General features: G+C 43.6%; 1 protein-coding gene across 3 annotated transcripts in view; it reads left to right on the top strand.

Moving 5' to 3' along the window:
- The window catches only part of ARHGEF11 (Rho guanine nucleotide exchange factor 11), a 787362-nt gene that overhangs the window by 311280 nt on the left and 461510 nt on the right, over positions 1–14572 (top strand). For all 3 annotated transcript variants that reach the window (XM_069217872.1, XM_069217873.1, XM_069217871.1), the window contains exons 11-12: positions 10299–10436; positions 11388–11462. In XM_069217872.1, the coding sequence (XP_069073973.1) occupies positions 10299–10436; positions 11388–11462 (213 nt within the window). The remainder of the gene's footprint in view (positions 1–10298; positions 10437–11387; positions 11463–14572) is intronic.

Below are 14572 nucleotides of genomic sequence, written 5' to 3'. Positions count from 1 at the left end.
AAATCGTTACATACTTTCAGAGCATTTTCATATGGTAATGCTACAGGATGTGATTCCCCTAATACAACAAGGCAACTTTATGTCTGCATTTGACGCAAAGGATGCTTACTTTCACGTCCCATTACATCCAGCGCATCGCAAATACCTCAGGTTTGTGATAGCGGGAACACATTACCAGTTCAAAGTGCTCCCATTCGGAGTCACTCCCGCTCCCTGTGTATTCACCAAATGTCTAGCGGTAGTTGCAGCACATCTACTCAGACAGAGTATTCATGTCTTCATACCTGGACGATAGGCTCATCAAAGCCAGTACGGACGTTTCTAGACCCTGTTCCCCAGATCATTCTCACAGCAGATTCATCACTCACAGGACGGGGAGCACAATTACAAAATATCACAGTTCAGGGTCTTTGGGACACTAAATATCAGAACCTTCACATCCCCTACCTGGAGCTTCAGGCAGTTCACCTAGCACTGAAAGCTTTTCTAGTCCACCTGAAAGACAAAGTTGTCTTGGTCTGGACAGACAGTGCAAGAGCCAACATATCCCCAGTGGAAACTTCACCCTCAAGTTCTCCTCCCAAACTTCCACAAGTGGGTTTTTCCATAGATAGACCTGTTTGCAGCCAAAGACAACTCAAAATGCCCAGACTTCGCCTCCAGGCTCACACACTCACTATCCAAGGGCAATGCTCTGTGGACTGAACTTGTCAGGGAGATTTGCCTTTGCTTTTCCATCGCTCGCTCTTCTTCTGTTTGATTCGGAAGCTGGGGCAAACATCTCTCACACTCATTCTAATAGCTCCCACTTGGGTTAGACAACAATGGTTCACCACCCTTCTCAAACTTTCTGTAGTGCCGCACGAGAAGCTTCCCCTCAACAGGGATCTTCTCACATAGAACCATGGAGAAGTCAGGCACCCAGATCCAAAGGAACTCGACCTTGCGATTTGGCTCTTATGGTCATAGAGTTTGATTACTTCAGTCTTCAATCCGAATGTATGGCCATTCTTAAAGAAGCTCCTAAACCCACAATCAGAGCGTGTTACACTGCTAAGTGGAAAAGGTTTGTTTTCTTCTGCTGTATTAAACATATTGAGCCATTTAATGCAAGTGTTCAAAATGTTGTCTATTTACTTCATTTGCAGACCTCTGGTCTAGCATACACTTCAATACGTCTGCATTTGCAAAACAGACAACATTTATCACTTTTCAAAGTACCAGTTATTAAAGCATTCATGGAAGGACTTAAAAAAGTAATTCCACCCTGGGTTCTTCCTGCACCTGCTTGGAATCTCAACATTGTACTTACCAGACTTATGGGTCCACCATTTTAACCATTGCATAAGTGCCCTCTCCAATTTCTAGCTTGGAAGGTTGCTTTCTTAGTAGTCATCATTTCACTCAGACGTGTAAGTAAGCTCCAGGTATTAACCTTGGAAGAACCTTTTTTCCAGCTACACAAAGACAAGGTAGTCCTTCAAACGAACCCAAAATTCCTACCAAAGATAGTCTCCTCTTTCCACCTACACAAGTCAGTTGAATCATCAGATGTCTTTCCACAGCATAATTCAGTTGAAGAAAGAACCCTTCATATATTAGATGTAAAAAGAGCTTTAATGTACTCTATTAATAGAACTAAAGAGTTTTGTAAAACTCGTTTTTTCACCCCCTCACACAGGGAAACCCAAATTTAAATCAGGCATTTCAAGATGGATAGTTAAAAGCATTTAAACATGTTATGCCAAAGCTAAACGAAGTTTGCCCACACTTTCTAGAGTGCACACTACTTGTAAAATAGGAGCATCTATGACTTTCTTGGGCAATATACCAATAGCTGAAATCTTTAAAGCAACTACATGGTCAACTCCACACAGCTTCACTAAACATTACTGTGTGAATGTCTGGGGTGGGTGGCCAACTTATCAGTTCAAGACGTTGCCTTTTGGTGATTCCCAAGACCTCCAGGGTGTTTACAAAGTGCCTAGCCATGAAAACCTCTCATCTCAGATGGAGCAGGATTCATATGTTCACTTAGCTTGACGACTGGCTAATCAAGAGCGCAACACAGCATCAATCTGTAGCGTACCTTCACAGTCTAGGCTTCACTATATCTGTGACCAAGTCTCACCTCCATCCCCGCCAGAGGGTAACCCTTCCTTGGTGCCATTTTCGACTACCACATACGGAAAGCTTACCCCAGCCCTGCAAGGGTGCAAGCATTCTAGGCATTGCTGTCCCTTTTTCTGCTAGATCGCCGTGTAACGGTCAGGACAGTAATGCATCTACTAGGCAGGGTGGCATCCTGCATTGCCATAGTTCCTCACGCCAGGTTACATATGTGTCTGAGGATCTAGCGTTGATTTTGGGCCATACTCTTTGCTCTCTGCAGTGGTGGAATGCAAACCATCTGTTGCAGGGATGGTCCTTTCTTGACCCAGTTCTGCAAGAATCCATAACCACAGACCCCTCACTTACTGACGGGATGGTGCACCTACAGAACCTCACTGTATGGGCTCCCGCACAACAGAAATTGCACAACAATCACCTGGAACTGTTAGCTACCCAACTGACCCTCTGGGCATTCCTTCCTCTCATACAGCGAAAGATAGTTCTGCTTCGGACACACAATAAGACCTCAAAAATAGGTAGAACCTCTAAAAATAGGGAGGAACTCACTCACTACAGTTTTAAGTGTTAGCTCAGGGTATTCGGTGTTTGGTGATGCATCACAAGGCGCATCCGCTGATTCAGTACATTCCTGGGAAGGACAACAGCTTCCCAGACATGCTCAGCAGGATTTATCAACAAGTCTACAAATGAGAGCTCCACCCCAAGTCCTCCTTCTTAACTTCCACCTTTGGGGATTTCCGCAGATAGATCTGTTCGCCACTACTGAAAACGTAAAATGTGCATGCTTTGCCTCCAGACTGCCACCTAACAGTCTATGGGCTGTGCAGTGTGGATGAATTGGTCAAGGATATTTGCTTACGCTTTTCTGCCTCTCCCACTCCTCCCATTTGTGGTTCGGAAGTTGAGACAGACATTCCTCACTGTCGTCCTAGTAGCTCCAACCTTGCAATTTGGCGGTATGACCATGCTAAAAGAAGTACGCCGGCCCACAACTAGTGCCTGCTATTCTGGTAAGTGGAAGAGGTTCGTGCACTACCGTCTACTTTCACAGTTTCCCCACAGGACATTGGGTCAGATGTAGCAAAATGCAAAATTGCGACTTGCAATTTGCGAGTCCATCCGACTCGCAAATTGCAAGTCGCAATTTGCTATGCAGTACGGTGTCTCAGACACCGACTGCGACTCGCAATGGGGTCGCAATGACCCACCTCATCGATATTCATGAGGTGGGTCGCAATTTGCGGCCCCATTGCGAGTATAGGCACTCGCTAACATGGAGGCCTGCTGACGTCACACACACACACACACACACACCTAACCAGGCAAACAGGTTTGGAGAACTGACTCTCCCGAAAGTAGTGACACCATTTGAAAGAAGACACTCCACCTCTTGGACCCAAAAAAAGTATTGTTGTTCCACATTGATCATTCTAAAGAGTTCCATGAGGACAATAAACTCTTAATTGAGTACATCAGAGCGAAGAAGGAAAAAGGCCAAGCAGAAAAGGACCATTGTATGATGGATAGTTTTCTGCATCAAATCTGCTATGCATTGACCAAGAAACAACCCCCTGAGGGCTTCCACCCTCATTCCACCAGAGGAAGGGCTGCAACCACTGCGTTTGCTTGCGGAGTCCCTGTCCTGGTCATTGGTCAGGTAGCAACAAGGGTTCCTCTGCACATGTTTACCAAGCACTACTGCCTAGACAGTCAGGTCTGCTGTGACGGGCACTTTGCTCATGCGGTACTAAAGTGTAATAGGTTTGCAGACCCACCTCTGAGGAGGTATTGCTTAAGTATCTTTTCTAAGGTAAGGAGTCTGCGACTAGTGGTCTCCATCAGATAAACAAGTTCCTTACCTTCTTCCTTATCTGGTAGAGACTGTATCTAGCTGCAGATTAATTTCCAAACCACCCATCGTCTTGTCTGTGAACGAGTTTCTGAATAAGGTCACCGTCCTAAATCGCTTTATGCTGCTTGGGCTGAATGTTTGATTTTCTCTGCATTACGTTCATCATCTGTTCTTTTTGCGTTTGTCGCCCCCAGTAGGAAGCGTATGCCCAGACGTGGGTCCTGTGCTCACTGCGCCACTGGTTTCAAGCTAGCCTGGTTGATGAAGGGTGATACCCTGAAACAGGTCCTAGGATGCTTGTTTCCGGTCCAGGGAGGACCTAGCTTGGCAGTTCGGGCTGGACTGTTCCCAGGGGAAACAGGGTCAAGACTGATTTCCTTATGGCTGGGTCCAAACTGGGGAAGTGTGGTGAGCAAAAAAATGATGGTTTAAACCTAGATCTTTGTGACTGGGGGTCAATGTCTGCATTGTTCAGCATTCCGTCTGTCATCTGTTCTTTTTGCTTTTAAATATCCTTAAAGCGCAGATTACTTTTGAGAGCAGATAAATTGTGGAGTTTAGGGTCTCTGAAATCACAATTTAACAATTCATCTTTTATTGTTTTTTAAATTGGCAGTTTGAAAATGCCACTTCTAGAAAGTAGGCATTTTCTTGCTGAAACCATTCTGTGACTGCCTGTTTGTGGATTCCTCGTCTAGGTCAGTTTGACAGTTGGGCTGTTCACACCTCTCCTCTATACAGTGACACAAAGGGAGTTGGGGTGTAGCCTGCATATCTTGATGAGCCATCTGAACTAAAGTGGAGGGAGGAGTTGGTCGCTTGCACTGGAAAGGACTGTGCCTCCCCTCACACAATGCAGTCTGTAGCCCCCTGGTGTGAGTCTAGGGCCTCGCCTGGACAAGGAAGGATCTTGCAAACACTTGAGATTTTGCTTTGAAGTTTTGCCAACTTCAAAGGCAGAATGGGGTATAAAAAGAAGACCCAAAATCCCAGATTTTTAGAATATTTCTGGAATCAAGATGAACCTCTGCCAAGGAGAAGAGCTGGAGGAGGAGTACAGTCTCTTTGCTGTGTTGCGTTGCGGGACTGGCCTGCAGTTGCTGCTTCTGCCTGAAAAGAGTGCCAAGGGTGAACTTTGAAAGTTCTCCAAGGGCTTGGTGTAGAGCTTGCCTCTTGTGGTAAGTCTCATTGATATCAAAGACTTCAGTCTCAACTTCCTACAGCACTGGGAACTGTGTGTTTTGTGCAATTCAAGAAGAAAAACCACTGCTACGTCTTCAACGACGCCACTGGCCTACACCCTGACTTGCCCATGCTGCACGGAGCCGTAATGCCCCGCTTCATACCGCAACAATGGTCTCACCAATGGCATCTTTGGACGACTTCACTGAGCCGCTGCTCGCACAGTGACCTGTGGGCCCCGCGCTCCGGAACCGCCTGCTCACACTGCAGCCTGGGCATCCCAACGACGCAGCTCCTGCTGACACTGGTGCTGCTGCCTGCACCGTGGTCTGTGGACACCGCTTGTGGGGAGCACGTAGCACCATCCCATCCCGCACTGCAGCCCCAGTCCACCGATGCCAACACCATCGACTCCAGTGTCGTCAACAGACATTCCTGTGTGCACCGCGACCTGTACACGCCGTCCGGAGTGTCCCGCTCTGCACCGCCGACTTGGGCCTACCGACGACAGTGCTTCAGTAACGACGACGCTGCTGCCGGCACCGTGACCTGATGATACCGCATGTCACACCACCCTGCTTCACACCGCAGCCCTGGTCTCACCGACGCCGTTGGACGATCGTCACCCAGCCACTGCCTGCACCCTGACCTGTGGGCACCACACGTCGCACCGTCCCGCTTCGCATTGCAGCCCCGACGCCATCCACGCCTACACTCCTGACTTCATCAGCCCGGAGTTAGATCCGCAATGTGTGTGACTTCAAGGTCCCGACGACTCCTGCACCGATTCCGACACCGTGGCGCAGTGACGCTGCTCTCCAGAGATCACGGCGCCCAGCAAATCCAATGTCCTGTTTGCAGATCTTCCCGACACCGTAGCTGGCCTGAACTGTTGATTTTGTTTTATCACGACACCGTGATATCCCCAGGTGGAGCTATCGACTTCAAGGAACTGTATTTTCAAGATAAGTCTTAAAAAATTCATATCTTTAGCACTGCATGTTGGATTTTTATTGTTTTGGTCTTGTTTTACACAGATAATTATTGGCTATTTTTCTAAAACTGGTGTGGTGTCCTTTTATAGTGTTTTCACTGTATTGTGTTATGTGCAGGTGCTTTACACATTGCTTCTGAGATAAGCCTGACTGCTCGTGCCAAGCTACCAAGTGGGTGAGCAGGGGTTATCTGAGTGGGTATCTCTCTTATCCTGACTAGAATAAGGGTCCCTACTTGGACAGGGTGCAAACCAACTGCCAACTAGAGACCCCATTTCCAACAGCCACCAATACCATCTCTGTGATATAGCAGCCTGGAGAAGATGCAAAAGGTGGCAAGGTTCTATGTGATCAATTAGCTGGACAAATAGTGTTTTTTCCTAAAAAATCTTGGTTAGATAGGGGATTTAAGAGACAGGAGAGATAACATGATAGTTCGATATGTTATCAGGATGCAGTCAGGGTTTCTTTAAGAGAGGAGTCAAAACATTAAAACTAAAAACACTTGGGAACACAACCTTTAGTTAGAGAGGCATTGAGAATAGCTCAATGGTAGTACTATTCTACTAGTAGAAGGTGCTCATGACTCTTGTATGGAAGAAAATCGTCAGAGACCCCAAGAGCTTTCTACTATGGACCGAGAAGGAAATGTCATCTGAGAGGAAAGACATGGGGCAAAGACTTAACTGATTCAAATAAAGAAATAGCTAGAGAAGAAAAAAAGAACAATGATTTGCAGAAAGACGCAGTAGAAGAAATTGCAATAATTCCAAAAAATGTTCCATAATGATTCTAGAAAATTTTATTAAATGTTATTAAACGCTATTAACCGATTCAGATCGTTATTTATATGAAACTAATGAATATACACCTTAAATGTTTTTCTAGACAAATTTTACTTCCCTATTCTGGTATTAAAAAAATCATAAAGCTATTGATCTTTGAAATTCAAGAAGCTAATGGTCTAATAAAATATGAGAAAACCTCTGTACTGGATGGAGTTCTTGTAAAAGTTTGCCTATTTTTAAGGTTAGTCTCTTTACTGACAGTAAATAATTGAATACATTAATCAATCAATCAATTAGGATATTCAAAGCTCTGCAAATCACCCGTGAGGGTCTCAAGGCTCTGGAGTTGCAAGCTGGTTTGCGGTGCTCTGTTCATTCAAACAGCCATGCCTTGGGTCCTTTCCTGAATTCCTTCAGTGATGCGGTATTTCTGAGGTGTAGTGGAAGGTTGTTCCAAACTTTGGCTTCCAGGTGAGAGAAAGGAGCGTCCTCTGCTGTTGGATTGGCGGATCTTGGGGGCTGTCTGCGAGGAAGAGGGAGGCAAATCGCAAGTGTCTGGTCAGTTGGTGAAAGGCCTTTGGTTTGTTGATGTATGCCAGTCCATTGTTGTGCAGGGATTTGTATGTGTGGGTCAGCATTTTGAACTTGCATCTATTCTGGATCAGGAGCCAGTGTAGCTTCTTGAGGTATGGGTAATATGAGTCCACGGGGGGAGATCAAGGATGAGTTTTGAAGTTGAGTTTTGTATTGTCTGTAGTCTCTTCAGGAGGCGTGCAGTTATTCCTACGTTGAGTGTTACGTAGTCCAGCCTGCTGGTGATGAGGGCTTGAGTAATAGTCCTTCAGATCTTGATTGGGAGCTGCATGAAAATCTTACGCAGCATTCCCAGGGTGTGGAAGGAGGAAGACGATTCTGCGTTTACCTGTTTCTGCATAGATAACTTCCTGTCCAAGATGATGCTGAGGTTGTGTGCTTGGTCTGTCGGGCCGGGGGAAGGGACGAGTTCTGCAGGCCCCCCAAGTGTCTTTCCTTGGCTAGATGTTGAGATGAGGACTTCTGTGTTGAGGCTTCATCCAGTCGGCGACGTTCACTATACAGCTGTGGAAGTTGGCTCTGCTGCCGGAGGGGTCTTCAGACAGCGAGAGGATGAGCTAGGTGGTGTCAACAGAGAAGATGATGTTGAGTCCATGCGATCTAACGGTTTTGGCTGGGGTGATCCGGCAGGGGGTCATGTGCGTGTTGAAGAGGGTGGGGATGAAGGATGACCCGTGTGGGATGCGCAGATGAACTTCACGGATTCCGAGTTGAATGGTGGGAGACGGATTCTCTGGGACCTTCCTGTGAGGTCTGTGGTGATCCATTTGAGGGTGTCTCCCTGCATTCCAGTTTGGTGGAGTCTATTAATCAAGATGTGGTAGGAGACAGTGTTAAAGGCGGCTGACATGTTCAGGAGGATGAGGGATGCTGTTTCGCCATGCTCTGGGATGGCCATGATGTCGGTGGCTGGGATCAGGGCTGACTTGGTGCTGTGGTTGGCTCAGAATCTGGATTTACTGGGTTCCAGGAGGTTGTAGTGTTCTAGGTTTCAGTGAGTTGTTTGTTGAGTACCTTTTCGAGAACCTTTGCCGGAAAGGGGAGCAAGGAGATGTGCTGGTAGTTCTTTGGATCTGCTAGGTCTGCAGATGGCTTCTTCAGGAGAGTCCTCACTTCATCGTGTTTCCAATCCTCGGGGAAGGAGGCCGTGGTGATGGAGTCATTCAGGACTTTCTTGACTTGTTGCCAATCGTCTTGCAACCGAGGTTCAAGATGTGGTGGGGCTTGGGTCCGTGGGTGCTCTTGAGTGTACGGAGTTCATGATGGAGATTGTGGCTTGAGTTGTGAGGGACACAACAAGTGAGCAGGTGTTCAGGGATTGTGTTTGTGGGTGTGAGTAGGCTGATGCTGTTGGTGGCGGGAGCTGGGATTAGAATTTTTCGTAGATTACTGTGATCTTGTTGTAGAAGAATTCCGCCAGGGTATCTCACAGTTCTTGGGAAGGAGTTCTGTTGTTCCCGGTGGCTAGAGGGTTCGAGAATTCCTTCCCGATGATGAAGAGCTCCTTGCTGTGGTTTGTGCTGGTTTCTATGCAGTCTGCTAGAGCATTCTTCTTTGTTTCTCTCTGGAGGCAGTGGTACTGATCGAGTGCTGTTTTAAAAGTGGTATGGTCTTCTGTCATTTTGCTAGTACGCCACTTCCTTTTTTAGTTGCTGGCTGTTGCTTTTGGAGGATTTCAGCTCTGCAGTGAACCAGTTGGCTCTTCTGGCTGGTACTTTGGGTTTGGCTGGCTTGGCGGGGCGATTGTGTCGGTGCATTTCTTGATCCACAGGGAGAAGTTCTTTGCAGCCTGTTCCGGGTCGTTTGATGTCTCTGGGAAAGCGTCTCATCCTTCACCCAATTCTTACGCCACTAAGTAACAAAACAATACACTCTTTCCAATAATCCAATCCACAAAGGTATGTCCACTGTCAAAAGTTTTTTGTTTTTTTTACCTCAAACTTGAGTCCAAAGGGAAGAAGGGGAATGCAGAAATAGAAATAGAGTTTAGAATTAAACTTTGGAGCCAGAGAATCGTGCACCACTTTCACCCACAACACTTCTCCCTTGTTTTACCTTTAATTGCCATTTTATCTGGGACCTATCTTTTGTTGTCTGCAAATGTTTTAAGTGTAGCTTTTTTTTACTTAGGTTTTTTATTTACTTTACTTCATGGACGCGCATTACATGATGTCACTTCAGGTTTTTCTGACTCCATATTGAATAATTTTGTGCTGCACAACCACAAGGATTTTTGCTGGGTTATTTTACATGCTGTTTGATGAGCATTTTTGAGAGCTTAGCTGGGTTCATACTAGCGTTTAGTCACTTTGATCTGAGTAGATTTTTTACTTAATACATATAAGATACTGCTATGGTATATCAGTAGCCATAAGGCATTTCTTTAGTGATTACTAGCTCACTAACAGTACTACAAGACCTGTTTTGTTGAGAATGGGGTACACTGTGTGCCTTTTATTATACTCAACCGTTATGATATAGTGTAAATACCTACTAAAAGAAAATCTGGTTAGGAGTGCTTCAGCAGTTCTTGATGATACTCCCTATACAAAAAAAGAAAATTAGTACAGTTTGACGAGTAGTATCATTTAGATCAAGTAATTTGTTCTTTTAGTGTAAAATACTTTTAAAGATAAATTTTGCATACACATGTAGATATTTTGTAACAAAATTTTGGTTTCATATGTTAACGGGGTTAGTAATTCAGCAGTCATGTTTTTTAGTTTTAAGTTATTGGTCTTTTTTTCTTTGTAGTACCCTCTGAATCGAAACTCTGTTATTTCGGATCCTGAACTGGATAGTCCAAGGACTTCACCTATAATTTCATCAAAGATTTTCCATCATCACCGTCGCCAAGGATCAGACACGCCATTCACCCCAAGTCTGGACAATGTAGGTTTGGGGAATTGTATAACAGTAGATCGTAAGATTATCCCTTAAACACCCTTGAAGCTGGGCATTCTTTTATCACTTTTAGTATAGAGTGCTCTAGATCAGACCCCGATTGTCTTGTAGTTTGCTATGGAGCATGACAATGCTTGATATCTAAACTATTGTCTCATTTAGAAAAATAAATAATTGTTCTATATCTGGCTGTTGAGGAGTGATGCTGTAGAGAGTTCTCAGATTGGGAGTTTATAGGAAGTAAAACATTTAGGAGAATAAATGTGAGAGGTTAGAGTATAGTGACTGGCAAGAGAGACTACTAAACAACTTGGAAGATCTTTGGCAGCTGGTACATTCAAGTTGTGCGGAGAGGTGGACTCATCCACTGCCTTACTGAACTATTGTCAGTTGAAGACAGAGAGGGGAATGCAATAGGTGGTCAGCAGACTGCATAATATTTTACTTGAGGATAGCAGGTCATATGACTGTCAGTAAGAAGAAGTAGGAGAGGGTGGTATTTGCAAGAGGGTCACAGGCCAGTATGAGGATGTAGGCAGTATTAAAGTGAGGAACATAGGCAGGCTTGATGTTTATAAAAATAGTTTTTTGTGAGGGATTGCATCAGCCCAAATATCGAAGTATTCTGTAGGCATATTTAAATGCAAATAGATAACATTAAAGTGTTCAACAGCATCTTGGAAGTGAAACTGTTTGTAAGGCAATTCTTATAGTGTTTAGCAGCTCGGAATTTGAGGGTACTAATTTTGTTTCGTCCTTTTTGGATTTTAAGCGTATGTTGAAAACTTAAATCATATATATAGGTTTCTATGGCAAACTATATAACTCATGGATATGGGATAGTGTTTGTTATTACAAAATACATATCCCCAGATCAGCTCTACTTCTGTTTATGACTTTACCCTTGACTAAATGATACCTTATTACTTGAACTTTTAGGTTATGGATCGCTCAACAAAGCCACTGATTATTGGCGAGGAAGAAGATTATGACCCTGGATACTGTGTCACCGAGGTACCACTTCAAATGATTCACTTTACTCAGTAATGTTAGTGGCTGAAAATGTTTAGGGTATGAGAGGAATACACTTAACCACTTAAACATGTCCTCCAGGGACTGGTGGTTGGAAGCACACTAGAAATATATAATTCTGTAGTTTCATCAACAACCTGACTGTTTTGTTTGCTACCAATGTATCTTAGACCGTGATTAACGTGTAAGATATTGATGGTATTCTACTGAAAGGAGAATATAAATCTTGTGATTGTTTGAAAAATTCTATATAAATGAGGAAGAAGGCGTATTTGCTGAATTAATTAGCATCAGGTGTTGTGATAACTTGCCACTGGGAGGATCCTGAGGACGTATAGGTGAACCTAACATTGCAAGATGAAGCTATTTTTTATTGTTAACTCTGTGAAAGTACATTGTTACATTTGTCCTAATTTATTGAAGTCATACCTGGTAGATCCCATAAGCCTCGAAAGCTTTTTCGGAGTAAAGGACACCTGGTATCTGTTTGTCACCCCACTCCCACTGTGGTAGGCTCAAGTGGTAGTAAATGCTAAGAGTCGGACACACCTGCCAGCGAAGCTGTCTGGTAGTATGCATAGAGCCCCTATTCGAATCCCCAAAATTAGTGCTCAAACACAGTCATTGATATAATTATTTATTATACACTATTTATTTGCAAATTGGGTAAGTGATATCCTAAAATACTAAGTTATCCACTGCCTCCCATTCTACGTTATGGTCGCTTGAGGCCTCAAGTCAGAACACCATGGTTCAGTGCTACCTACAGCATTTGGCCTTGGTCTCCTCCTGCCTCTATACCATCACCTTATAAACCTTTTCTAGGGATGGTGTTTAGCGGAGAAAGAAGGGTTGTCCCATGGTCCTTTTCTAAATACTTATACAGGATATCATGCTTCTTGTTCAAGAAGGTGCATCCAGAAGCTTAGTGCTAATTTTGGTTCATCTTCTTCCTGCAGGACAGAAAACACAAGGTAATTTTCCTTGTAATAATCTCTAACTGAAGCGTTTACAAAAGATGCATGCATCAGAGAATGTAAATTTTCCTTCTCTGTCCTACTAGCAAGAAAAACATGGCTTCCAAGCACACATTTCTTATCTGCAGAAATAAAACTTAACCTAGTTTCTAGGCCTTTTACTTGCAACACACACACACACAAGACAATGTTAGGTTAGGTTGCAGTACATGAAACATGTCTGTACTGCGTGTAATGTAAAAAATACACTTAGAAGCCCCCCATATGCGTCAGAATAATGCCAACATGTACAGATTGCAAAATCATATTCTGCTACCGGCAAAGGCAGAATACATACAAGGGCACCAGTGGAGTGTGGCGCGCATGCAGCATAAGCCTGTAAGACATTTCAAGCACCGTGTTGAGGCTAGGGACCCACATAAAGTTACCAGGTGTCGACTAGGAGGGTAAATGAGGTTACCAGGAGAAGAATGTGAAGATACAATAGTCAAGTGGTTTTTGTGAGATCCTTCTTTTAGGGATTTACTCCTGGGTAGATCGCATAAGTCTGAAGAGGCAAATACATAATACTACAGCAGCCAGAATCAGTACTTACTTTTGTAGTTTGATAGTTAATGTTCCCTAAATGCTAGTCTGATGTATATCATGTATTAGGGTTATCATGCTAATAGATAACAACTGGTATTAGAATGAATATAGTATATCCCTAAACCTTGTTATCACACCTTGCTAATCAATGCAAACTCTGTTTTTGCCTTGATGCATTATGCTGTTGTCCTGGCTTGTTGATAAGTCATGTAATACCTCTTGCATAGATGTCGTAGACAGGACGGTCTTTGGTGTTTCTTCCCTTCTTACAACCTTAACACCCGCCCCCATAAAAAGCATCTCCGCTGTTCCTCTCTCCTTAATAATGAAGGGGACATATGTACACTAAAGTCTGTGCCAACTGGTGATACCTCCCGCTCAGACCACTGTGTTGGTTAACTAGTGACATTTAGCTACAGAAGTCTTGGCTCATCTTTAACTTAACAGTTTTGTTGTTTCCACTTCTTATTCTAACCTGAAGGGTGTATAATATGCATATCTCTGCATCCTGATGACCCCACTTTGATTAATTTATAGTGTATTTCGCTTTGTTCAATGAAAAAGGTTTGATCCTAAAAATAAGGTATTTTAAAACTTGAAATCTGTTATAGATTTGCATGCTGTTCATGATTCCTCCATCCAGTGGTTGGGTCTGGAAGTGTTTGTAGTAGTCCTGTTTTTTTTTTTCTTCTTAATAAGCATCAGCATGCTTAGGGACATAGGACTCGCTATGACATTGATCGTAAGCCCACAGTGCTGTAGTAAGCAACTTCCATCTTAAGTGCTTTTTTTCTGCTGTTGAGTTTTTTAGGTGTATATGCGGAGCTCCTGAATAGACAAGAATTTGTCAACAAACTAATCTAATGACTTTGTAGATCAGGGAGAGACACTCTACTGTTGATTGAAGGAACCAGGTTTCTGCATGCAGACATTAATGGTACTTTGACTTGGTCAAAAGATTTGTACAGGGAAGCAATGTTTCTTCTCAGCCTCCTTAACGTCCTCTTAGATTCACAATATGCTCTTTAAATTCTGCTCTAACTGCAACTGAAAGTTCACCTTAAATGACAAATATCTGGTAAGTATCATATACTTTCCCAAAAAATCCTGTTATGATTATCTTCCTATTTGGCTTTCAAACCAAAAAGACCATGATGCAGTAGGCCAAGGTTGATTTGGCCAATCTTTTTTAAGAAAGGGAGAATAAGCAGGCCCCATCTATGGAGCGAAAGGCTTTCTCAAAGTAAAAGGACAATTTAGAAGAGGCTGGGGGGAACACCACACAGGATATGACTTCCAGATTATTTCATTGGAAGTCCTTGAAGAAAAGAATGCAATACATGAGAAAAAACAATAAGGCCTCGGGTTTAAGGTACTACCGATGAGACTTTAAGAGGAATAATAATGAGCAAATGACAGAAGTAAAGTCAAAAATTGTTAAAGATGCAAGGAATAACCCTTGATATCAGAACAGTGTCACATCAAAGAGGTTTATAAGACGCAGCCTCCTGGAGCTAAAGATAGAGA

This window comes from Pleurodeles waltl, chromosome 12, assembly GCF_031143425.1.
Source record: "Pleurodeles waltl isolate 20211129_DDA chromosome 12, aPleWal1.hap1.20221129, whole genome shotgun sequence".
NCBI lineage: Eukaryota > Metazoa > Chordata > Amphibia > Caudata > Salamandridae > Pleurodeles > Pleurodeles waltl.
Note: the sequence above shows the minus strand (reverse complement) of the source record. Positions and strands in the feature narration are given on the sequence as shown.